The sequence below is a fragment of the Trematosphaeria pertusa genome, assembly GCF_010094035.1.
Source record: "Trematosphaeria pertusa strain CBS 122368 unplaced genomic scaffold BU26scaffold_20, whole genome shotgun sequence".
NCBI classification, from domain to species: Eukaryota; Fungi; Ascomycota; class Dothideomycetes; order Pleosporales; family Trematosphaeriaceae; genus Trematosphaeria; species Trematosphaeria pertusa.
In genome coordinates, this window is record NW_022987231.1 from 706818 (window position 1) to 731453 (window position 24636).

At 53.7% G+C, this 24636-nt stretch overlaps 12 protein-coding genes across 12 annotated transcripts; 8 read left to right on the forward strand and 4 right to left on the reverse strand.

Moving 5' to 3' along the window:
* Positions 1–72: 72 nt before the first annotated feature.
* Positions 73–1945, reverse strand: BU26DRAFT_161420 (glycoside hydrolase family 47 protein). The gene has a single exon (XM_033820136.1). The coding sequence runs from the start codon at positions 1807–1809 to the stop codon at positions 82–84; it is 1728 nt and encodes a 575-aa protein (XP_033677465.1). The 5' UTR covers positions 1810–1945; the 3' UTR covers positions 73–81.
* Positions 1946–2168: 223 nt separating this feature from the next.
* BU26DRAFT_571133 (uncharacterized protein) lies at positions 2169–2427 on the forward strand (the record flags this gene model as incomplete). Its single annotated transcript, XM_033834107.1, has 2 exons — positions 2169–2182; positions 2232–2427. 2 exons carry the CDS (start codon positions 2169–2171, stop codon positions 2425–2427), a joined length of 210 nt encoding a protein of 69 aa, XP_033677466.1.
* Positions 2428–5560: 3133 nt separating this feature from the next.
* BU26DRAFT_534927 (putative AMP-binding enzyme) lies at positions 5561–7294 on the forward strand (the record flags this gene model as incomplete). Its single annotated transcript, XM_033831242.1, has 3 exons — positions 5561–6316; positions 6376–6640; positions 6672–7294. The coding sequence occupies 3 exons, from the start codon at positions 5561–5563 to the stop codon at positions 7292–7294; spliced, it is 1644 nt and encodes a 547-aa protein (XP_033677467.1).
* A 211-nt stretch (positions 7295–7505) lies between these two features.
* BU26DRAFT_161484 (uncharacterized protein) lies at positions 7506–8299 on the forward strand. The gene has a single exon (XM_033820138.1). The coding sequence runs from the start codon at positions 7717–7719 to the stop codon at positions 8008–8010; it is 294 nt and encodes a 97-aa protein (XP_033677468.1). The 5' UTR covers positions 7506–7716; the 3' UTR covers positions 8011–8299.
* On the forward strand, positions 8253–10691 carry BU26DRAFT_161504 (uncharacterized protein). Its single transcript, XM_033820141.1, has 3 exons — positions 8253–8663; positions 8713–9827; positions 9877–10691. Exons 1-3 carry the CDS (start codon positions 8494–8496, stop codon positions 10518–10520), a joined length of 1929 nt encoding a protein of 642 aa, XP_033677469.1. The 5' UTR covers positions 8253–8493; the 3' UTR covers positions 10521–10691.
* On the forward strand, positions 10692–11483 carry BU26DRAFT_161486 (uncharacterized protein). The gene is made up of 3 exons (XM_033820139.1): positions 10692–10740; positions 10788–11409; positions 11474–11483. The coding sequence occupies exon 2, from the start codon at positions 10910–10912 to the stop codon at positions 11309–11311; it is 402 nt and encodes a 133-aa protein (XP_033677470.1). The 5' UTR covers positions 10692–10740; positions 10788–10909; the 3' UTR covers positions 11312–11409; positions 11474–11483.
* Positions 11484–11998: 515 nt separating this feature from the next.
* Positions 11999–13052, forward strand: BU26DRAFT_524572 (uncharacterized protein). The gene has a single exon (XM_033830316.1). The coding sequence runs from the start codon at positions 12427–12429 to the stop codon at positions 12898–12900; it is 474 nt and encodes a 157-aa protein (XP_033677471.1). The 5' UTR covers positions 11999–12426; the 3' UTR covers positions 12901–13052.
* A 2096-nt stretch (positions 13053–15148) lies between these two features.
* Positions 15149–15833, forward strand: BU26DRAFT_161589 (uncharacterized protein). Its single transcript, XM_033820142.1, has one exon. The coding sequence runs from the start codon at positions 15367–15369 to the stop codon at positions 15775–15777; it is 411 nt and encodes a 136-aa protein (XP_033677472.1). The 5' UTR covers positions 15149–15366; the 3' UTR covers positions 15778–15833.
* Positions 15834–16669: 836 nt separating this feature from the next.
* Positions 16670–18427, reverse strand: BU26DRAFT_161652 (mannitol-1-phosphate 5-dehydrogenase). Its single transcript, XM_033820145.1, has 2 exons — positions 17024–18427; positions 16670–16965 (listed from the first exon to the last, which is right to left on the reverse strand). Exon 1 carries the CDS (start codon positions 18304–18306, stop codon positions 17119–17121), a length of 1188 nt encoding a protein of 395 aa, XP_033677473.1. The 5' UTR covers positions 18307–18427; the 3' UTR covers positions 16670–16965; positions 17024–17118.
* Positions 18428–18632: 205 nt separating this feature from the next.
* Positions 18633–19194, forward strand: BU26DRAFT_161635 (uncharacterized protein). The gene has a single exon (XM_033820144.1). The coding sequence runs from the start codon at positions 18809–18811 to the stop codon at positions 19115–19117; it is 309 nt and encodes a 102-aa protein (XP_033677474.1). The 5' UTR covers positions 18633–18808; the 3' UTR covers positions 19118–19194.
* Positions 19128–21190, reverse strand: BU26DRAFT_161603 (DUF580-domain-containing protein). Its single transcript, XM_033820143.1, has 6 exons — positions 20853–21190; positions 20586–20805; positions 20133–20529; positions 19920–20085; positions 19677–19873; positions 19128–19627 (listed from the first exon to the last, which is right to left on the reverse strand). The coding sequence occupies exons 1-6, from the start codon at positions 21102–21104 to the stop codon at positions 19273–19275; spliced, it is 1587 nt and encodes a 528-aa protein (XP_033677475.1). The 5' UTR covers positions 21105–21190; the 3' UTR covers positions 19128–19272.
* Positions 21191–21384: 194 nt separating this feature from the next.
* On the reverse strand, positions 21385–24104 carry BU26DRAFT_610305 (kinase-like protein). Its single transcript, XM_033835988.1, has 3 exons — positions 24007–24104; positions 23441–23953; positions 21385–23353 (listed from the first exon to the last, which is right to left on the reverse strand). The coding sequence occupies exons 2-3, from the start codon at positions 23887–23889 to the stop codon at positions 21619–21621; spliced, it is 2184 nt and encodes a 727-aa protein (XP_033677476.1). The 5' UTR covers positions 23890–23953; positions 24007–24104; the 3' UTR covers positions 21385–21618.
* Positions 24105–24636: the final 532 nt, after the last annotated feature.

Sequence of the window (24636 nt, forward strand, 5' to 3'; positions counted from 1 at the left end):
AGAATTTGTTCATCATCATTGCATCGTCGTTGCATCGTCATTGCGGGTATCATCATCGGGATAGAATCAATGTAACTCACTTCATCTGATCATGCGGAATACGTGACCCTCTGTGCTGAACACCCACCGGTCTAGGCTCGCCACATCGGCGTCGCTGAACGTCAGGTACAAATACTTGAGCGTCTCAGCCGCCCAGAAGCTCTCCTGCATGTCGATCCACCTTCCGTATCCCAGACCGCTCCACTCTTCCGGCTTCACCCTGAAGACGTCGGTCAACTGCGCGTAGCCGTACGGAGCCTTGCAGTGCTTATCCATTGCCGAGAAGGCTTCCCATGCCCAGTCGCGATAGCGCTGCTCGCCCGTCATGCGCCAGGCATAGAAGAGCGACTCGACGTATTCGGGCCGGCCTTTATATTGCGGCGAGGTGCTCCAGAAGCCCATGGCTTTCCACTCTTTGACCTGCCGGGTTGTATCAGGAGTGTAGATGGGGTCATCGTATCCAAATTCAGGTATCCAGGACCAGCTCTCAGGGCCTATCTTGGAGGGAGTAGAGGTATACGTGTGGTGGCAGCCTTCCAGGAGGGCCAAAGCAAAAGTGCGTAGATAGGGTTCGTCGTAGAACTTGGACGCAAGAAGAATAGTTCCGGGCGCGAAGCAAGCAAGGTGACCTTGTCGGTTCAGATACCACTTCTCGTCTTGGCGACCGATGAAGAGATGCTGCATGGCGTGGTCAGGTGCCGATGCGGAGCGAGTCGCAAGATACTTGCGCAAGGAGTAGGCGGCATCAAGGAACGTTGCCTTGTAGTTTGAGAGATAGGGATCAGATGGCGGAGCGAGGAGGGTCATCTTGACCAGGTACTCGTAGTACGAATCGTGGCCGCCATCCCAGTGCCGCTGACGGCCTACGGGCGCAGTGGTGACAATATCAATAGGTGCGTCGACCATTCCAGGCCAGGGCGCCACCCACTTTGACCACACGAGCGGCGCCCAAGCAAGAGTAGAGTTCTTTGCGTATATAGGGTTGCCAGTGAGCTGGCTCAATGACCGGGTCTCGAGAATGGACGAGCCGGTGCGGGCAGGGCCGATGACAGTATTCTTGTATCGAGGCTTATCCGGATTCTCGATGTAGAGCGACGGAGGATCAGGGGAGCCCTGCGCTATGCTAAAGTTAACTCGGGGCCAGGGCATGCCGGTTGGCGTGTCATAAGCCGGTCCTAGGGCACCGGCGAGGGCAACGGCTTGCTCGAGGATGGTGTCGCGTGCCTCTGGGGTGATGATGTTTTCCGGTATTATGCCAGCATCGCAGAGGTCTACCAGCGAAACAAGACCGCCCAGGTACCTAATTGTCGTCTCAAACGGATCCACGAGGTCCTCAGCTGTCGTGAAGTCGACAGTGACAATGTGTTCCACCGAAAGCGCGAGCTCGTCCCACAGCCCCATCAGCGCAAGCGTTGTCGCCGAGTCCACGATGAAGGCGCCCCAGCCATTTCTCGATGTAGAGTTGCCGCCCGAGACAGGCAATATATCGTCACAGCCCCATGCGTGCTGGCGATACTTCCAAAAGGTGTATTTCATGGCACTGCGGACCTTCTCTGCCTTCTCTTTGTCCGCCCTATCCGTCCCATTCTGCCAGTCCGCATACTGGATGCGCGCGCCGTACGAGGGTGCTCTTTCGGTGCGTATAGTCGGGTGCGAGAATTCTTTGATAATGAGGTACAGGGTGATGACGAGGACGGCGGCGAGGAGCTTGAAGGACGATTCGGGGTTCTTCTCGAACTTAGACCGGCCCCAGCGGCGGAAACCGGGCATCCTGGGCCGCGAGAGGGCGTTAGCCCGAGGGAAGGAATTGGCTTCGCTGAGGGCGTAGAAATTGCGGAACCATGGGGTACACGCGATGCGGAGGTTCTGCGGAGGTGAGGAGTCCTAAGCTAACGCGTCATTGCTCGGACGTCGAAGCGCGCAAGAGGGCGAGCCAGCCAGCAATCCGGCGAATAGAGCTTCCTCCGGCCGGTGATGATAGCTGCTGGGGATGTGGTGAGTGTCGTGTCCTGAGATTCCCGATATTGAAATCGTAGCCATGGCATGCTTGGCATTCGAGGTCGCGCTTGCCGATCCTCCGAGCTTTTTCTCGACCTCCACTCCACCGCTCACAAGCCGTGGCCGTCACCATGCCCGTCTGGCAGTGCGTTTCCTCTCAATTTCCCGTTGAGCGCCCTTGCTAATCGACCCAGGTGGTACAAAGGGATCGCGCCCAAGACTCGCGTCCTCGTCGGCGTCGGCATCATGGCATACGCAGGCCTGGGGCTCGTTCTATCGGACAAGGTAGAAGAGAAGCTAGGCCTGGTGCCCACGGAGAAGGATAAAGAAGACTTGCGCAAGGCAATACCGAAGGTCACACCGGTCGAGAAGGGGAATAGGTGGGAATAGGTGAAGAGGGCAAGCGGTTTGGGTGCGGCATTAGGAGCCTTGCCTCAAAACGTGAGATGTGCTCTACAGCTATTCTCTAGCTATGCTCTAGCGCCACATTGAATGCTGACGGATGTCAGGTTTACAGTTGATATGGTCGTCCACTGTCCACTACAGCACTCTCCTATAACCACAAGCATCGCGCATCATTCGAATTAAGTTTATTGGGGTTAAGCTTTGGAAAGGCGCAACAAGAGGATACCCCAATATCCACACAAGGAACAGCTTCCTCAATGTACATCTCAGACTCCCCCTCCGACTTCGCCATTCTTGTACCCTGCTACAAACCCTCGTCCTGCAAATCCAATTATAGGCCGCCGGTACTGTCTCATGCTCACGAAACGCACACCGACTGTGCCGCATGAAGGCATGTCAAACGTTCGCGTATCGCATACCACTAGGAATCCCCCTCCGCCGCTCAGTAGCCTGCCAGCGAAATTGCTTGTCCTTCCAGTAAAATCGCCTGTCTCGAGGGAATGCGATAAATGGGGTAACGGGGAGTATTTTGAGCCGCGCCGCAGAGATCGAACCAGTGACTCGATGCAACTTGAGCACGGAAAGCTTTCGCTTCGGGATCTCCCTAGTCGCAATTCATTGTGCTGATTGGGAAGGATTGTGTCACCGGTTGTTGACGAAACTGAGAAGTCTGCCCTTTGTCAAATGGCGGGAGTGCCGGAATTTGCGTTGGTATGGTTGGTAGGTTAGAGTGATCGTAACACGTGATTTTCAACTGCACGCTAGGTTTGGAAAAAAAAAACGTTCAAGAGGGATATTCACAGGCCAATTTGTTGTTTCCAATTCGACTGCCTAGCTGTGCATCTCCATTCTCGTTCTTCTGAGTGGCTGCCTTCAGCAAACTCCAATCCTGCTACGATCGTATTCCGTATCGCGAGCATGCGTGACCGAGATCTGCATTCTTTGTTCTCTGGTACACAGCGCCTCAAACGGGATCTCCCCACGTGCAACAGTCAAAGGCCGCAAGGACGTCTCGTATTCGATGTGGTGCAGATGCGATGCCGTTGTTGAATGGTGAGATTCACATCACCCGGACACGGCTTACGCGCACAGCCACGAGGGCTGCACGAGCAACCGCATAAAGGCGCTTCATTCTCCACTTTCTCACCATCTATCTACCATCTACCACAGTCATATTCTCAGACCTACATCAGTATCATTCATATTCGAACCCCTTGCAAAGCGAACATAGCAAGCAGAACCAACTCAACTTCTAGTGCGCCGTTCGTTTAACGCCGCGCGCCCCTGTGACGCAGGCATCAGCACGTCAGCTTGGCACTTCTTCAGAAGATACTTCTCAACACATCCACCTCCGCAATACAAACTCAGTATGGGCTGTTTCTCAAGCAAACCCTCCCGACCTTACCGCGCGGGTCATTCGAGCGGCGTACGACGCCACCACGGAGGGGGTGATGCCGGCGCGGCGGGTGGATACTACTACGGCGACTCTGGCGGCGGCGGCGGCGGCGGGGACGGCGGAGGTTGGGGAGGCGGTGATGGCGGAGGAGGCGGCGGCGGAGGAGATGGAGGCGGTGGTGGCGGGGATTAAGGATCAGAAGAAAGGGGGAGAATGGGAATGTGAAGGGGATGAATAATGCATGATGGAACTTTCTTTTAGAATTAGAACATGAGTGCACTGCTCTTTGACACAAGTAGGGCGGTTATACGGTCATGAATGCCTGGGCTTGTAAGCACAATATCTTCTAACTATCTACGCGCTACAATGCGGGAGGGGTAAATTAGGCGAGCCAGCCAGCCCAAGACTATGATTTCTTTCTTGCACTTTTATTGCAGTAAAAGCCTTTTTTTTCTTTTGGCTCGGACACCTGGATCCTCACTCTGACTCATCTATCGGCTTCTGCAAGTGCAGGGCTCGCTAACTTCGTCGCCATGGCCTCGAAGGACTATGGCCGCGGGTATGAAAGTTGAGTGACCGGGAGCTGCGGGTGAGCACTTCGGGAACATCCTAGATAAATTTAACATACCAACAAGCTAAGTTTCTAACACGAGCTCGCTCTATTGTTGATATCCTCCGCGCCTTCCAAGCTTTCGAGCTGGAAGAGCAAAGAGTAACAGGCGTAGCTGGGGGCAGATTCTACTTGTGAACCAGAGACGGGTAGTTCCGGCCCCCTTTATCCTTAACAGACAGAGCCAATCCATGCATTCGCATGAATATAGACACCGCTTAGCGCGAGCGCGATACCCTTATGTCGGCCATCTCCACCGGCGATCAAGGAAATCTGAAGGCCTTTAAACTTTCCCAGAGTACCTGAAGCATATCCATGAGGCTTCCACACTCCGGTTACAAGACTCCTTGGCCGCAAAAGTGGAGATTGCTTACGGTCCTACGATACGAGCTGCGCAGATCTATTATACACGTGATTGGCCCTCACAATATATTCTACTTAGGGGCGGATTCTGGCTTCTCTGAGGAGTCTCGATATTAATCATTCGTGAGCAAAATGCAGGTGCAGAAGAACTTGCGCCCAATCTTGCTATAATGGGTCAACCCCCATTGACGTAAGAATATGAGACGTAAGCTGGTAGTTCACTATCCCCAAATGGAGTAAGTCGTGCGATTCTGCGAGCTATCCTTTGTCTTGGATTTAGCGTCCGATGGGGCAAGCAAGCCTTTCGAAAGCTTGACGAAAGCTTAACGTGTAGCTAAGCCATAATCATTTGAACGAGACATCCACTGAGCGACTTCGTCTGCCATACGAGTTCCGAGCTTACCTGTATACATTAGTGTACAAAATTCCTCTAGTGGCTGGATCTGGGGCCTTGCTTACGGTGCAGATCTGCTAGGGCTTAGCCGGCGACGGGATCGACAGAGTCGATTGATGGCATCCTGCGCGGCAGCGGAAGAGTAATAGCAAGACGCTTACACACTGTGTGATTCAAGGCGAGAGCAGTCAGCGTGATGATGCTTGCCTCGAAGACTTCGAATTTGTCGTCAGCTTGATGCAGCGCGCCTGAGTGCGTATTATTGCTTTGGATCACTTAACCTCCCCGGTGCTTCATGAAAACCGCCTCTGAAGTCAAATACCATCAACCGTTCTGCAAATTCTCCGAGGGTAAAATGGCGACCGAAACATCACTAACCACGAATGGCTACGTTAAGCTAGAAGATGAAGTTCGCACCATAGGCCACCGACACCTCATCCAACTCCTCGACCACTACGCCAAAACGGAGCCAGATCGCGCGTACCTCTCAATCCCGGTGGATCAGAAAGATCTTTCTGCAGGCTTCAAGGACGTCTCCTACGGCGCCTTTGCCAATGCAGTAGATCACTGCGTCCACTGGCTCAACAGCGTCCTTCCGCTGGCCACGGAGCCTTTTGAGACCGTTGCGTATAGCGGACCTAGGGATATCAGGTACCCGATGCTGGCATGCGCGCTCGCGAAGTTGGAGAGGAAGTTGTTGTTTCCGAGTCCGGCGGCAACGCCCGCGGGTCAGGCGCATTTGGTACGGAAGACGGAGTGTAGAACGTTCTTTTACGGTGGCTTGTTGAAGCCCGTCGTCGAGAGTGTTGTGGCCGAGGTGCAGGAATGGCAGGTGCAGGTGGACAAAGTGTCGGAAGTGGAGGAGTTCCTGCGAGAAGAGAAAGCGCGGGAGTGGCCGTGGAAGAAGAGCTGGAATGAGGCGCGAGACCTGCCCTGGCTTATTTTGCATACTTCGGGCACGACGGGCTTTCCGAAGCCGATTATCCTGACGCATGAGATGCTGGTGCTAGTCGATGCTTCTAAATTGATGCCGGAGTTCCAAGGCGTTGAGAATAGGTTTGACAAGCATCTAGAGGGTCGGAGGTGGTTTAACACCATGCCTACTCTTCACGTAAGCACTGCCTTTCCAATGCTGTCGGTCGTTGAATGCGAAAGCCTGACAACCATTAGATGGTCGGCATGTACATGGCGCTACAGTGGGCCATGGTCTGCGGTGGGGTCGCAATCTTCGGGCCCTCAGAAAACGTTACAACGGCTGGCATCCGGGACACTCTCCGCTATGGCCGGTGCCAGGCTATGATGACGTCTCCCTTATCCATCGACGCTCTGGTTGCCGATCCTCTCGGTCTCGAATCTCTTCGCAATTTGGAGTTCGTCTACTTTGGTGGCGCTCCATTGTCGCGATCAGCCGCAGAAAAGCTGACACCTTACCCGTGTTCTTCCGGCTTTCGGCACGACCGAAACAGGCAAGCTCTTTATCAGGCTGACGGGCGAGGACGATTGGGAGTACCACAAGTTCGCGCCTTCCAACGGGATCGAGTTTGAGAAAGTGGATGGAGACGTCCATGAGATGATTATCGTCCGAAAGTCCGAGCTGGCACGCTGGCAGCAGATTTTCTGGGTGTATCCAGAACTGGACATCTTCCGGACTGGTGATCTCTGGGTGGAGCATAAGTCGAGAGCTGGCAGGTGGAAAGTAGTTGGGAGGACAGACGACTTGATTGTATTCAAAACTGGACTGAAGATGAACGCAGCAGAAGTCGAGCGAGAGTTGAGTCATTGCGCTGGTGTCGCCGGGGTGGTGATTGGCGGTCAGAACATGGCGCGTCCGTTTGTTCTGGTCGAATGGACGGATGATGGTGTTGATGATGAGCGGAAGCTTGAGCGGCTGTGGCCGGCGATACAGAAGGTTAATGAGCGGTGCGCTGAGGTGGTGAGGATACCGAAGGATCAGGTGCTCTTTACGAAGCCTGAGAAGAAGTTGGCGAGGAATGTGAAGGGTGGACCCGTGAGGAAAGCGAGCCTCAAGTTGTATGAAGAAGAGATTGCGAGACTGTATGCCATCGAAAGGCTGAAGTCGCTTCGCTAGGATAGACATAGTTCGGAATACCTGCTCCTACGATAGCCGTTGCGTAGAAGGGATTGGGAAAGGAAAAGTCGGCGTGCACCTAGTCGTCCGATGATGATAACGCGAGTCAGGGCAATCCATGCCACCCACCTTTGAGCCTCTCGACCGCTTCACGTCTTCCCGCTCATGCTAACGATGTCGCCGTCTGGAAAGACGGGTCCCACATGCCCCGCTTACCACAGCCTGCAAGACATGGAATCGGTGACGTTAGCATTCCCAATCGGGCGCCAAGACTTCTCGCATCCCCAAACATATCGCGTTGAATAAGCTGGCCCACACACATCCACTGGTTCCTTCACCACGAATTACCAGCGAGTCCACTCCTTCAATTGAGGTCTGGCGTTGAAGTCGCCGCCAGAAGGGCGCTCGGGTATGGTTTCAGGATGACGGGTTCTCTCCTTCTTCCGGCTCTGCGCCTGGCACAAGCTTTCCCGGTCCTTTTCGTTCCCCTGCCGAAAGGCCGTCAGAGTCGTTTTGCGAAAGCTGAACTCCCACCCGGCCCGTCAGGCTCGGTACATATGAGTCTCGTCCATGGCCGCCACGGGCACCTTGCTCTTTGCCCTCATGCCGGCGATTTCAGGGAGACGTCCGATCGCGAGGCGCGGCCGCCGACGCCACGCTCGACGAAGTACCCAGTGGCGATTGCTTCTGCCAACATGCGTTGCAGACATCGATGAGTAGCGCAGGTCTGCTGTCTCATCTCAGCTCCCCCACGGACCCGGACTGTGCGGAGCTGTCGCGCGCCGTACGGTCAGAGAAATGACGCCATGTTGTCTGTCTGAAAGGTCGGTCGCGATCACGGTCCGGAAGGCTCCTGTTCAGCCAGTCTCAAAGAGTCTTTCAGTAAATCCATCTCGTGGGAGAGCGGACAGGATTGATAAAGTGCCGGAAAACCATTACAAACGCGAACTCGGCACCTCCGGTCGTCTAGGCAGACTCCGGACGGGTACTTACATCCGAAGGAATCACTTCGGGAAATAATTCAGCCGACCTCGGGTATCGGTCATCTATGCGAGACCTCAACTCTGGACTCCGCTTTCTATCTCGAAATGCGATAATCGAAAGTCAAGCGGGACACGTAGCCTGCGTCGTCGTCAGCGCGTCCTCCAACTCGGGCGTGCCCTCGCGCGTCGCCATTCACGGATCTGACCTGTCTTGGCATGATCGGACTTCCCCACCAACCCGCGGCAAACGAGTCCGCTGCGCCTTCCACCTCCATTGTCACCATGGAGGCAAGAGAGGGAAGGATAGGGAATGCGTTTGCTTGCGAGCGGTGCAGGAAACACAAGGTACGTTGCGTACCATCTGAGACCGCAGGAATATGCCAAAGGTTTGTCCTGTCCATTTCTAGTACGGCGTCGGGCTAACACGTGCTCCAGATGCCTGAAAGCCCGAGTGGAATGTATCGAACATGTTGCGCGACGGCGGCCAGCAAAGCCCAGGACGGTCGTACAGACGCCAAATCGAGTAGCTGAAATGGAAAAACGGTTGGACAAACTGTCTGCCATTGTTACCTCGACATCTGCGCCTAGCTCGACGCCTCAACCTACGCTGCCTTCGGTAAACACCGTCCCTTCGCAGATCGCCGACCCAACTCAGCGTACCCCAACGCCAGCATCTGCCGCGCCAGTAGCGCCACCACCACCTATTTCCAAACCTCCGATTCTACCTAATCCAGGTTCGACCCCTGAGTCGGCTCTGTCTTTTTGGGAGTCGATCAATGATACTCTATCTGGACTGGGACGCTTGGATCCTGTGATCCGATCGATCAGCGTAATCCACATGCAGCTGCTTCTGGAAAGCTACAAGAATATGGTCGACTTCTTCCCTTTCGTACCACTGCCGAAAGAGTGCTTTTGTCGGGACCTGATTCAGCAACGTCCAATGCTGATGTTCGCGGTACTCACGGTAGCATCCTATGATTCCGCTCTTCTGCAGCTCACCCTGAGCCGGGAGTTTCGGAAGGTCGCAACGGTCAAGATCATGAACGGCGAGAAGAGCTTGGATCTATTGCAAGGGTTGCTCGTGTTCATAGCGTGGCATCACCACTACATGGATGCGCAAGCGGTTTCCATCCAGATGCTCCTACAGATGTGCATCGGCATCGCAGGTGTTCTCAGTCTTGACCGCATACCGTCTTCAGCTAAGAGCCCGCTGCAGAGGAGTGACCCACGAGACAGAGAAGCTAAGAGAGCATACCTGGGGTGCTACTATTTAGCATCGAACCTTGGTCTGATGGACACATGCAGGGCCCGCAGCATACCGTACTCAACCGTCGTCCGTAGCTATGCGTCAGACTTGGCGTCTGCTTGGGAGCATAGATCCGACGCCATACTTCCCATTCTCGTCGATACATGCCAGTTCATGGAAGACGTAGAAGAGACGTTTCGCAATCAGTCCGAGCAAGCTCTGGCCGCGAGATCTCAGCTGAAGCGTCTTAGTGATAAGTGGGATAGCATATGGCTTGCCTCGAAAGCGCAGGCCAATGATTACAGTAAGGAATCTTCCCCCATAGCCGTTGTTCTGCGCTAAATCTGACGTAGAAACGCTGCACTGGATCGAGCTTACGGCTCGGATATATCTCTATAGAACCACGGCTGCACTAGAATTTTCTGACCGAGAGAACACTCCGTGGGCATCCGGCTTTCAGCTCTCGTTGCGCATCTCGTGCCTCCGCTCGATTGAGCAGTTTCTCGACAGCAGTCTCCAACTGTCTCCTAGTCAATACGAGTTCCTCTCAATAATCGACTGGCTCAGCATGATCTCCGCGCTTACTACTCTCGGCAAACTTGCGCTACATACCTCTCCAATGTCTGGCTGGGATCCGTCAGAACTTCAGCTTGGCAAGACGTTTGAGTACTTCCGCGATCAGCTTTCCTCACAAATGCCTCGCGCGCACGATCCGCAAGAGAACAGTGAAGACCTGTTTGAACGGTTTAGGCGCATAACAGCGATTATGAAGGTGGCATTGAAGAACAGCCCCGGACGAGGGAGTCCAAACGGCTCAACTTTTGAGATTGCCACGGGCTCTGGACGGACTGTGTCCCTCCTACAGGAATTACCACCAATGAAACCGAATGGGATAGTCAATGGCGCGGAGTCGCTGCCTGCGCCATGGAAGGTCAATCCCCAGTTTGACATGAGCAACAATGAGTTTCTGTGGAAGTTTCTGATGGGAAGTGTATGATCGGATCGCTTCCTCCGCCCAGTATATCCACCCGGACCGACACCGGTGGAGCACACGCCGCTACCATAGCCCTTTCGACCGGCAACCGCAAACGGCGTGATGGCTCCTGGCTGCGACACCATCTTCACTCCGACAGTCAAAGAGTCTTCCCGCTTACAGATCGGATGCTTAAAGCCAACCACACGTATGCACGTACCACGTCCCTTGTTTCTCATTCTAGGTAAGCATTGCCCAACGCGATTTGGTTCGATTGGCTGACAATTGCAGCATTACGAGAATGATGTTTTTTCTCGACACCTTTTGTGGGCGGCATTCCATACAGCCCCATTTTCTGCACCAACGTCAAGCTTTACCTACGCGAAAGTGTACGAGAAGGTGGCTTCAGGCTAATGGCCCAACTTCTTGCGCTTTCAAAATCGCCTCACGTTTCTTGTTCTCAGATGTCATTGCTATCACTCCTCGGCTTTTGGTCATGGCGGCGCATATCATTTATTGCATTTCCATTCCTGAGGTCTTTTTCACAAGTCACGTCTTCTTTTGCTATACCCACACTTGCATTGTTATACTGGATGTCAATATTTACACCTCTCTTAACCACAATTACTTCCTTTATCTACCTTGTCGCAAAACATAGTGCACCAATCACGATTACGAACCAATCACTTCCGAATGCCCTTATCATTCGTATATGCAATGCTGTCTTAGACGTCCCATCTTCGTATTCAACGCCATCACGCGACCCCCCCAATTCCGCGCAACCCCGCGACCCTCAAAACAGTTCCATAGGATAAGAGCACCGCCGCTCATCTTCTACTAGGAAAAGCCACGCATTACTGTACTGCTAGCTCGGCCGGTTCTATCTTACTAAGACTCGATTCGTGTATTCGCGGTACGCACTTCTCGAGTCCACAGATTATCATCCTTACGTGGCAACAATGTCTAATGAGCCATAGGAATCAGTCGAGCGCCGGGATACGGCTTACGCATACCGTCGTCAGCAAAACGAGGAAGCCATGGGTTGCTTCCATAGCAAGCAATCGCGGGACCCAGGCGGAGGCGGAGCAGGTGCCTATGGCGGCGACGGGGGAGGCGGAGGACACGGAGGTGACGGCGGTGGGGGTGGAGGAGGGGGAGGGAACGGAGGTGGTGGGAATGGAGGAGGGTAGAGAGGAGTGGAGAACACCCGGTTGGATTCTTGTAAGGCAGTTTCTCTCCCGGATCTTGGATACAGCTAATCTATCGATCGATTGATCTGTGGGCTTCGAAATAGAACTGTGTAGATGGGCCGGGGACGAGGCGCATTCCGGTGAGGGTGCTTGCTAGCCGATGGGGAACGAGTTTCGCGAGCTGGCCGCCTTGCGATATGCAATAAAAATCGCGCAGCAGCTCATGCTCTTCTTTTTACGTAATCCACAAGCTTCTTATTGCGACTTCATGGAGGTTTCGTGCTCAGCCCAAGCCTCTGCACGGTTAGGTGGCTCAACCCCGCTAGGCCGCTTTCGGCTGACCGCGCGCATCGCAGCCATCCATGCGCAGTCGCGCATTGAGCACTACAGGACGCGAGGGACAATCCAGAGGAGATGAGGCTCTCCGGGCAAGCAAAACGCCTACACGGACCCTGGCCCAAACGCGGGAGTCATGCCACGATCCTTCCGTATTAGGGGGGCACCGCCACACTCTTAACCGGGCGATGCGAAGGCGGTCTCACGACCATTGCGGCTAACGCTAAGGGAGATAAAAGCCGTTCGAGAGATGCTTCATCTTCTCATACTAACGCCAATTATTCCACTTTCCAGAAATTCCAGTGCGAACCCAGGGCAAGCCCGGCAGCCACGTCCTGCTTGAATCAGTTCAAGGCATCAGGACTCATCCTCATTTCCCATCGGAACCACCTCCCGCTCAAACAATGGGCTGCACATCCAGCAAACCTTTCTTCCGCAGGAAGAGGAGAGCCCTTCCCCCACGGGCACCAGAATCAGAACCCAAACCAGCGCCAGAGGAATTAGAGCCCAAAGCCGAACCTCCTGCTTCAGCATCGCACTTCTCGAAGTCCACAAAACCACCCACATATGCCTGGTCGCCGGCGAAGTCGTCCGGGACAACTGGCTCGGGGCCAGGTACTAGCAACACCTATTCAAGCGCGGCGTATGTGACGAGCACGTATGATTACTCCGGCGGAGGCGCGGCGGATTGTGGGACCGGTGGTGGACCTCATGGAGGAGGGGGGCATTGTGGCGGGGGAGATTCTGGAGTTGGTGGTGGTGGGTATAGCGGGGGAGGACATTCGAGTTCAGGAGGAGGATGGAGTAGCAGTGGAGGTGGTGGAGGTGGGGATTCTGGGGGATGCGGTGGAGGCGGTGGAGGGTGTGGTGGTTTTTGAGTGAGGATATGGAGAGCGACGAATAGATGCGGAATTTGCACTATGTTTTGTTACCAGAATTGTCATGTTTGGCGGCTTTTATGACGGAGAGATATTTTCCTTATTCGCGGTCACATGGTGGAAGATAATATATGATTACCTGCTTGAGAAAACTGTGCTCGCATGCTAATGTTTCCCGAACCTCGACTCATACTCATGAACCGGGTGTCATTTACGGTTGATTTGCACGCCGACTCCCGGCAGTCGTTACCCCCTAGAATGATCGCTTTAAAGACTAAGTGAGGCCGAGAGGTGAGTGTGAAGTTTTCTCATAATCTTTGGAAGTAATCTAGCTAATTTCCCGAAAGCATATAGAGTCCATATACGGTTCTGGCCTGCTTTTGACCATGTTCGAGATCCGAGAGCGTTGATGAGGCCACGTAGGAGCCGAAAATTCACTTCGACGGCCCCATCTCAAGGATCGGCACGTATTTCAGCTTCATCGATTCGGGGGTCTCTCACAAAGTACAAGCGGAAACGGTACATTCGGCCAGTCTTCCCCGACTTTCAGGAACAAGCAATTCATTCCTTTTTTTCCGCGTGCCCATGGAGGGGCCAGATGCAGTACTTTGGGCTAGCTCTCCGCGACCAAATGTCGCATATTATAAAGCATTAGATTCTTTTTAAAACCAGCGGCTTTTTAGAACTTCGTAACTCTCCTCGTCCTGCTTTTCGCGGTCACTACCCGGCCGAACGACAGTGTTGTTGCAGTCCTGATGCGCGTATTCTTCGTACCGGCACACTCCCAGCGCCGACTTTCCACACCATGTATTGTCCCCGGGTGCTTTTTTGGAAAGACTGAGCGGAAGGATCGACGCGAATCTTGGGGTGAGATAGAAGCGGAGCCATGTGCTAAAACCGTAATGGCTTTTGAAGGAAGGGAGGAGCCCGCGACGTAATGTAGATATCGGTTCACTTCGAAAGTCCCTCGGAATCTGGAAAGCATCATGATGTCTGCATGCTTATTTAATTCTGTCTCTTATCGAAGGACAGCCGTGTGGTAGAGAAGCAAGCGAGCGGAGGCAGGCAGCTTGCCTGTTTTGGGGGAAGTTGTCCTTGATGACTTCTCCAAATAATTTGCGTATGCTAAAACAGATAGAAACTAGAAGAACATCGTTAGAATAGAGGTTCAGTTCTGTTGTCGAGACTTAGGTAGTCTCGGACACACTTCACACCACATGTACCACCTGATGGCGACTTTTTGTCCAACGAAGCCATTGCATACTCCTCCCACGACTTGAAGTGTGCTTGCTATTCGGGCGAGGAAGAATTCGTAGAAAGTGAATAGAATTTCGTCCTACTGAAGACAAGGCAGGCGTAGAGTTTCAAGTCTAGCCATCGGGGTGTGGGTTGATGCTTTCGGCAAAAGACGCTCATGATAGGCCTTTCGTAGTGTTTGTGGAGCACTCCAAGGTATATGGATTGTAGTATAACTTTCCTTATTATTTTGAAACTCTATCCAAGCCGATTCTCTCCACCGTCGGTGAGATCGAGAATTTGTAATACGTGCCAGTGAGCGCGGCTAGCCCGATGGATATACCGCACTCAATTGATTCACTTTGCCCATGCAATCTCAGGTGCACTATTTGGAAGGACCAGGATCGGAGAGACGGGCATGAGACTCTGCCTCCTCCCATTGTAGTTCATTTCTCGGACCGGCACCTTCCATGCTTTGGCGTCGGCGTCGTTTTGAGACGAGGCATGTGGAGAGGAATCGGGCTTATAGAATATCGAAGCCGGAGCCGCGGCGAAAGTTCATAAATTCATGAAGAATCTCCGTTTAGTAACCGCGATACTGGGGAGCAAGCTCCCATAGCAGGATCTGGAGAAAGTTTATAGTCGGGAAAGTGAATCCCACAGCAAACCATAAGGGTATCTAGCTCTAGTTTTATTTCTTCCAGATGCTTCCGGACTAGGCGCCTCAAATAGAAGTAAAGTGCCATAGGAGAACGTACCCGCCCATAACCACCTCTGAAGCGTTGGCCGGAGAGGTCAAGAGCAGACATGCCACTGCTTCATCCGAACTTTCGTCTTCTCTCTTCCTGAAAGCCGGCGCGCCGCCTGTCTTTCCGTATTTAGATTTCACTGTAGAATCCAAGGCACAGACGGGAGACATCAGCGCTCAAGATTGCTGTTTTGCGGCGCCGCATGGGTCGCCGGTGGCTGTGATTCTGGAAGCACAGGATGAGGTGGGGAGTATGTGTGTGATTGATGTTATCTGTCGAGTCAAATTCCTAAGTTTTATACGGACACGCGAAGAAAACGGAGCCATTCTTGACCAAAGAAGTCACTTTTGGTACTCTGGAGATGCCCGGCGAAAAGAATGAAGAAGCATAGGATCCAATATCTTGCATTTGGGCGCTCTCCAACACCCCATCTCTACTATGAGTCCGGCATTGATCTCTTCTGAAGTGCAGAGAGCTCCGCATGGCAGAATCTAGCCTCGGATTTGAAAGCGGGAGGAAGATGAAAATGCTAGTACCCAGCCGAATCTTGAAGCTCCCCTCAGCATTCCGCAGAGAAATAAGCGTATGTTTCACCCATTATTCTTTCTTTTTTTCAACCATCCTACCCCACGGAGGAACAGCACTCCCATTCTCATCCTCTCCAAAAAAGTTTTTGGGATATTTTAAGCTATTCCGCGCCAGCAGAAGATCTCACATCGGCTGGACTACCAACCATTTCCTCTCCATTTGGTACGCTCTCACCCTCTTAGAAGCAGAAAGACATATTCCGAAACTCCTCCCACTTTTCGTCTTGTCGCTCAAAGCCGCAGAGAGCAAGACACTGCTTCGATCGAATTTGAGGCCGTCAGGCGCCAGCCAGACCCATTGTTAGGATCGAAGACTTCTTTGAGAATCAGCGAGCAGCGAGTGAGTACTCGCCTCTACGCATCAATCCCTTGGACGACGAATTCTAGAGGCAGAGCCGCGGAGACAGGCGAGCCAACCTATATCTCTGTACCACTCTTTTTTGACCGCGCAAGCACCCGAAGACACTTCCATGGACCATTTTGCGTACCTTTTCGACACGCCCAACGTCTCTGCACACATCCGCGGGTCTTTGCACAGTTTTTCGCCCGTCCGAAGAGAATTCCTATTCCTTTCAAGACCTGCCTCGTTGATTTATAGCCCACTCCAGGCCTGAGCAAACCATGTTGGTCTGATTTCGGTTCTTTTGTTCCCACCAAGGCCGCACACATCGCAATCTGTTCTATTCCTTTTTCGGCCGTCCGATCAACTCCCACTCCCACCCATGAAATCATTGCATCGCGCTTTTCTTCCCAGCAAACCGCGCACAGCTCGCTCCCATGCATCTTCTGTAGCATCTTCTGTGGCATTCACCACGATTCCTAGCATCCAAACCGAAACATAACCACAGAAGTATACCGATTACCAGAAAGTCCATCTAGTGCCGCCAGCCCATGCGTGGCCTCAACGACAAATTTTACTCCTCCACCGACGCACTTCGACCCCCATCGATTCTGACTCTTCTGGTTTATGTCTCCCACCGGGACAGGCTCGACAGGCGCTTTATATGCCACTTCCATTCCCCTCTATTCCCTTCTATTCCATTCGAGTTCCTTCCATTTCCTTCTCTTTCCCTTTCCTATCCACCCGCCCACCCACCAACATCCCACACACCCGCTCACCGATCAGCAACGCCGACTCAGGAGCCTTACCCGACCCCTCACGAACCCCGCTTGTGCGTCGGGCTCTGAAGATGTCCATGCTCTGGAGTGGGGAGATGTCGGTGTGACAAACGCACGAGCGCAGCGTGATCAAATGGCAAACTGCCTCAGTCTGTGACACATCGCTGACGGGAAGGAAATTGCGCGGAAACTCCACTGAAAACAAGTTGCGAAATATTTGAGAGTAAAGGAAGGTAGGCTGCACAAAGAGACTAGAAGGGTCAGGGGGATCGCGTGCGACAGACCACGGACAACGAAACATATACGACACTAAGAAATCATCGCGACAAAGATCGAGTATGGATATGGCATCAGTCATTTCTCATTTTTCGTACCTAGGCACCGACGCCCGTCAGTGCCCTACAAGTTCCCAGATAAACCACCGTATCAGACCTTTTCCATTTGCGGTATAGCCAGCATGTCTAGTTCCATAATCCATCTTGAGCCATCCCCAGAGATGATCAGATCAATTCACTTAGCCGCGTCGCTCACGAGGAGCCACCCTGCACCTTCTTCACGATCGGCACAACGCGAGAGTAAAGAGGGTGTGAGCTCTCAAGGCCAGTGATCTTGGTGGTGGCATCCTCGGCCGAGTTCTCCTTGAGGAGCTTGGCAAGCTCAAAGGACTCGTCGTCCCCCTCGACGTTCTGGAAGCGGAGAGCCATCTCGACAGCGCCGAGAAGAGCATCGACCTTCTCGCCGCGCTCAGCAAGCTGGGCAGCGGGGCCGATGAAGCGCTCCTTGCGGGAGAGCTTGCGGAGCGGGGCACGGCCGACACGCTCGACCTTGTCCTTGAGGGCCGGGTTGGAGATGCGGTCGACAATGGTCTCGACGTACTCATCCTGTTCCTGGACGGTAATACCGTGCTTGTTGACGATGAGGTGGGCCGTCTCCTTCACAGCATCCCGGACAATGTCATGCAGCTCCTTGGTGTGCATGACCTCGTGGATGTACGGGACCCCGCGGTTGTAGCCGTAGTAGGCCGCTGTAGCGTGCGAGGTGTTGACGGTGAAGAGCTTGCGCTCAATGTAAGGCTCCAGGTCGTCCACGTAATGGACGCCCTTGATCACGGGCTTGTTGCCGCCGTTCTCGAAGGGCTTCCGCTCGACGCACCACTCGAAGAACTTCTCAATCTTCACGTTCAGGCCGGCACCCTCGTCCTGGTGGGGCACAATGCGGTCAATGGCCGAGTTAGCGTACCGCGCACGCTTCTCGATGTCCTTCAATGTGTCCTTGTTGAGCTTGTCCTCAATGTACTTCTCGATGAAGCCCCTCCATGTAGTTGTAGCGTTGATGGCGTTCTCGCAGGCGATGACGGAGAGCGGGTAGTCGAGAGTGCGGGCCTCGATGGCCTTGGCGACGGGCTCAGCGATGAACTTGAGGATGTTGGGGCCGACGGCGCAGGTGACGACGTCCGCAGTGGCGATCTCCTGCACAACCTTGTCCAGCTCGTACTTGGAGTTGATGGCGCGGTAGTGGTCGATGGTGAACTGTCGCTCGCCATCCTCGCCGATCTCGGTGACGGTGTACTTGGGGGTCGACTGCAGCGCATTGATGATGCTGTCCATGACATCCACGAAGACGACCTCGTAGCCCGAGTTGTGCAGGAACTCGGCGACGAAGCCACGGCCGATGTTGCCGCCGCCGAAGTGGACGGCCTTCTTCTCGAACGTCATGGTGTTTGTTGTTGTTGTGGGAGGACAAGTGGCGGGGTGGTGAGATGGGGAGCGTATGTCTAGGAATTGAAGGTCAATTGAGCGGAAGAGAGGTGGAGGAAGGGTGACGGGGGGATTGAGTGGTGAGCAAAACTTTTGTTGTGGCAGGAAGAAGGAAAGAGCTACGGCGGGGTATTTGTAGGCAGGCGCGAGGGGGGCACGAGGCGCACGAGGCGTTTAGTGAAGGTATCGCGAAATGAAGGCCTACCGAGCTGGACGAGGATGCGCGTGCCTGGAGCGGTGTGCGGCGAGGCTGGGAGCGTGCAGGAGTCGGGAGCAAGCAGAGGTCGAGGCGAGTAGAGGCCGGTGTTGGGAGCACGCTGGTGAGCTGGCGGAGGCAGAGGGGCCCCGCAAGGGCGGTGACCAGTGACGTTGCAAGCGGGCGCGCAGTGACGCGATTGGCTGCGGCGGGCTGGGGCAACCGCGAGCGAAGGGGGAGCAGGTGATTGAAGGCGCAAAAGCAATGCCTACCTGGGTAGTGCTCGTTGGAGCGTGGGAGCGAGGGAGCGAGGGAGCGAGGGCACGCAATGGCTTTTGTATCTTCACAGCGCAGACTCGCACGGCGCTCGCAAGCCCCCACGGCGACGAAGCAGCTGCAAATATTAATGCCGCAGCACTGCGGCCCAACACGCAACATCTCGGCCGTGGACTCCGGCCGTGCGAACGCGCAACGGTGCAACTCGGAGCCATCCTTGACCCTCTGCGATTCGCTTTTTCCTGCGACTGCTGCGTTGGTGCGGCTGCGATAGTCCTACGTCATTACCCTGCGTAGCTTCCGCCGCCGTTCTTTTAGTCGCGCCAAGGCGGCCGGACTGATCTATGCCGCGAGCAGGATAATCCTCGCTTGTGCATCGATATGGCATGCAACGTAAACCGCGAGCGAATGCAAAAAAGAAAAGCACGATGCCCCAGCCTTCCAAACCACAACTACGCGTGAATCGCCTGCTGCACGTGCGGGTAGACGGCGATCATCTGGTGGTAGAGGTCCGGATGGTCCCTCATGAGCACCTCGGGATCCCACGCCATCGCGACGAAGATGGTGTCCAGCCCGCTGCTCAGTGGTGTCGTGAAGATGTTGCAGATTTGCAGGCCCACGAGGAACGCGAAGGCAACGACTACCGGCGTGTATGCTCCATCCGAATTATATGCTGGAGAGGTAAAAATCAGGTAAAGGTAGGCGAGGAGAGCGCAGGCGTATGCGATGAACGTTGCTCCCATGGTGAGCACCGGGCCCACCAAACACTCATTCACGAGCGCATCAATACCACGGTCCTTGATCATCCTGTCCCAGGTCAATTCACGGCTTCGCAAGTCGAGAAGCGTATACTTACTTCCACGTGTCCTTCGCAGCCTGAAAATACGACTTTCCGTACAGTGCAATGTACGAGAACGCGTAGCGGTTCAAAAACTGTACTGCCCACTCGAGAAGGCCTATGATGCATTGCAGACAGCAAAAAATCACCGTCCCCACGATATTGCCGTCCTGAGAGGCCGAGTGCTGAGCTGCGGAGCAGACTTGTCGTAAGAACTACGGAGATTAGCACCTGGCCTCCCGCCGTTGTGCAAGCACTCACCTGAATAATGGCCACAATAAGACTCCCCAAGCTGATGCTACCGAAACTGTAGGTAAGCGCTCGTTTCAGGGCACCTCGAGTGGCTCCTTTCGGGAAGTTATTGCCCATGAAGTACCATGAGCCATAGACTCCTGAAATGGTCGTGTGGATAGTGTTCTTGAGCCACCTAAACACACCATTAGCGCATCATCAAATGCTGGAAACAGTTCTTACTCAGAAATCCAGTACATGGCGAACGTCACGAAGACGATCAAGCCTATGACTTTCCCAGAACCGCATCCTCCGGCGCCGGTATTGCAAGCCGGGTTGTTTCCGGGTTCGTACTTGACATAGATAGCGACCAAGGTAACCGAGTACCATGCGCCGAATGCCGCAGCCAAAATACCTCCAATGAGCGACACCATATAGACATGACCGTACTTCTTCGACACATCAATGGACGTCCGGAGCATCAAAACGGAGAAGGGGATGCGCGGAATCCAGCTGATAAAGCAGAAGACGTAGAAGATCGAGAAGAGGAGAAAGACTATTCCGCCAGACCAGTATTTGCGCGAGAGCATGTATAGAGCGGTGACGAAACCGAAGACGATATTCAAAATACCTGTAATATCTACGAGTCCAAGGGTCAGCAACGTTCTTTAGAGTCTCCATGTGTGCGGTACGTACAAATGAATTGTTTAGTGAACGCACGAGCGGCCCAAACGTATGTATAGCTGAAGACGATCGCGACCACGAGCACGAAGGCAAAGAGAACAATCGTATTGGTTGAGAGGCCAAAGTCATTCTGGCTGCCGTAGATGCCGCCGCCATTGAAGGAGTGTGTATGCGAGTACCCTTGAATCGCAATCCCCGATGCTGCGGCGTAGCCCAGGAAGACCGCAATGAACTACCAGCATTAGTACCCAAACCATTACCCGTCAATCCCACACTTACAAGCACTCCAGCCCACCAGTCATGCCATTTGGGTCTTTCAATCGTGAACGCCTGATCAAAGCTCGGTTTCTCGCCATAGTTCTGTTGGCCCTGTCCGTTCATCGCATTCTGCGGCGGAGGTCCAGGCGGCGGCGCAAAGTTCTGTCCATACTGCGGAGGCTGCTGGGGGTACTTTGCTGGCTCTTGCATCCGGTAATTGTTCTGCTGTGGCCCGGCGTTGTAGTAGCTTGCCGCTTCGCCTTGCTGGGCCATTTTGCAACGAGGCGCGAGGAATTCGGTTCAGATGCAGGAGAAAGAAAGCGCTGGTACAGTGGTATGATGTTTTCTCGGCGTCACCGCGGCTCTTGACGTGCGACGCAGGTGCAGGTTGGAGAGGTGCGCCGCAAGTGGCTGTTGAGGTGGTCCGTGCGTGCGATCTCCTACGTCATTGGAAGTCGCGAATCGTGCTGGGGCGGGTCGCTAAGAGCGCGTCAATGGCATGTGATTCTATTATTCCCGCTTTCATATCCCTCCCGTGCCGTGCCCTCCACCCGTTGCTATGAACCGTGTCAATCAGACTCGAAGAGGGCGCATTTTTCACCGCTCGCCGCTCGCCGGAGAACATATCCCAAGCGTGAAGAAAGGCAAGTCCTGTTAACGTATGTATGCATTGAGATAGTTTTCATAACCACTATCTTTTTGGGTTTTCACTCAAAGTATGGTCCTAGAAGTTGCGGCCGGCGAGATTTTCAGGCGAATTAGGATCGGGTAACGTGAGATAGGCCTCCTATTCAGAGATGTCCCTGGCGGTCTCGAATGGCTCAGGGCCGGCAAAGCATCTAGAACAATGTGACATGGCTGTTTGCGCGGCTACTTCCTCGGCTGTCGGGCGCTCGTTTGCAGAATAGTGTATCACCCTCGGAAGCATGTCGACAAAGGCTGTATGGAAGGTATTCACGTTCAGGTATCGCTCCAATGAATAGGCAAGACCCGGGAAACCCTGCGGAGCAACCATCTGGTACCAATGGCAGATTGCCCCGATATTGGTATGAAATGAAGTGTCTCCATGCTCGTTACAGCGTGCTTTTCGCAATTCTTCTCTTTCGTTCCGGCCCTGGAACGAGACAATGGTAGCTACCATCTCCATGAAAACACAGCCGAGGGAGAATATGTCCGCGCTCAAGCCTCTCTTATCTTGCAGTACGACTTCCGGGGCCGCGTATGTGCGCGTAAAAGGCGTCGGGGAATCTGTTTCCACTTCTGCAGCAGACTGATACGCGCGGGTGATTCCAAAGTCAGCTAAATAAACCCTGTAAAACAAAGGACCCAATCCTATCGGAGTATAACGAACGAGGATGTTCTTCGGTTTGATGTCCATATGCTTCACATTGCGGCTGTGGAGAAACTGAGTGGTGTTCGCGAGACACCCGAAGAAGGCGCCTAGTGCTTGGACTTGATGTCCCCAAGGTGATCCATCTGGCTCGCTCCAATGCAGATGCTCATTCCTGCACCGCTCAATAGTGTCATCCATAAAATCATCGAGACTCCAGTCAGCCGCCGGATACAGGAGAATGGCGAGATTCTTCCTCAACGTGTACGTGCCTACGACTCGGACAATATGCGCATGCTGAAGTCGTTGCAAATGCTCAACCTCGGTGACGGCATCTTCCTTGCACAATCTCCGGCTACATCTGATCGTTTTGCGTGCCAGACGGATTCGCCTGCACATAACGCTTTCGACTAGCGCGGCTGCACTGTAACCAAGGATCCTCTCGGTTTTGAGCGGTATGTCTTTCTCATCCTTAATGTCGTATTCGACATGTTGCCCGCGGCCCGACCAATCCAGCTCGTCCTTTGGATCCAGGAGGATTCCTCTAGATCTAAGATGCTCCAGCCACTCGCTACTGAACACCTGAGCAGGCGGTACCGGTTTCTGCAGCTTAGAAATGAAACCCGTGCTGTGTGGCGAAACGAATTCACGGAGGCGGGCGGTAATAGCTCTCTTGAGGTTACGTTGGCGGATATCGTCTCCCAAATCTATGGCATCGATGACCTCTCGAGAAATCAATTGGACGAGCGCATCCTCTGATTCCGCCACCCCATGGTAAGTGAAGGTATGCATTAGGCGCAAAATTGAGGTTTTGAGAGCGTCTCGAGGCATATTTGTTCCAAGATCGGTATGACCGGCTGCTTCGGAGATGATACAATCAGCGAAGCTCATCAAATCGTCGTATTCAGCGGCGGATGGGTTATATGGTTCGTCTGGTTCACCTGCGGGGGGGCCTTTGCTCGATGTGCTTCTGAGGACTTTGGAGGCCGTGAAAGAGCGTGGAGCAGTAGCATAGCTTGCAAGGCTCGAGCAAGCTGTCTTATAACTTCTGGGAGTTCCAAGGCTAACCCCGCCTTTGCTTAGAGAATTCCGCAAAGCGCCTGGACTGCTGCGGTAGCCACCGCTGCTGAAGGTAAATCTGCTTCTGGGAGTACTGGTGGAGTACGGGAAATCGTCGGGTTGTGGGCGTTGTCTGATATTAATCAGACTAAGGAGGAAGGCTTCATCCTCCTCACTTGAATTGTCCGAACTGTCATCCGTCTCTTTCTCTTCTGTTCACTCTTCGTCATGGCCCAGGCCAATATTTAAATCCATATGCAGGTCGTCCTCCTGCCTGGGAGCGGCATATCCCTCTTGAGATTTGCCTTCATGCTGGCTTCCGGCGTTCTCAGACTGACGTCGATCTTTGAGGTAGGTTGGATTGCCAACATCCCCTTCAATCTCCTCAGGCGTGCTGTCCAGCGGCTCCAGGCGATGCTTGCGCTCCTCTTCGTCACTCGCGGTAATCTTTGATTTTGGAAAAGCGAAATAAGCCTCTTTTGCAACAGGGCAGACTTTCGGAGTACCATCGGCTTGATGGGGGGTTGTCATCGGCTCTTGGTTCGTATTGGAGGCAGGGTAATGGGCTTCCCACACCTGTGAATCGATATGGGCTGCGAGCTCACCCAGGCTACTACAGCGCTTTCCGCAGCTACAGCTAACCTCAACTCGGCTATTTTTAAGCGACATCTTCTGCCACACGCTTTCGCGAATGGCTTCCTCGACTCGCAACCACTACGAGCGTCAGTTGAAACTGGTGGAGGAGCGTCAGGCTGATGTTGTCGACGAGGGGGTGGTGCGTCGTACGACCTCGCTGCAACAGCAACTGGCTGCGAGCGCAGCGGCAGCGGTATGTACGTGTGAGATCAATCTAGAACACGCAGAACCAGGGCGTTGAAAAGCGAAACCATTTGAAAACTAGTAAAAGCTGCAATAGTGGTGAGACTGGAATAGGAGAAGGCTGGGGCGCACTCTTGGTCCCGGGGAGCGAGGAAGCCTAAGCTCTTCTTGGCTAGCCCCAAACTCCAGACGCTCCTTCCTCTTCCGCCGACCATCTCTCGACCTCCTACAACAAGGATACATAGACTCCTTCCCATCCATGTCCTATATATCCCTTTGCAAAGCCTTGAAGGCAGGATCTTATCGAGATTTATCGCCACGCTCGGAGTTGCGGCAACCTACCGGAGATGCTGAACTTCTCCGCTCGTCATCTCGGCGCTAGCAGTGGAAGGAGGCGCATATAAGACCAGCCCCAACCATACATCATCTTGACAGTTGTGATACTGCACCCTTCGGAGATGAGCAGCCTCGGAGATAAATACCCAATGCTTGACCAGGCACATAACGAGCAAAGGTATATAGATGAGCGAAGAAATTGGAGAACATGCAACAGCCAGACATTGTACACAGCCTTGAACAAGCTTTCCTCTTTTGTCT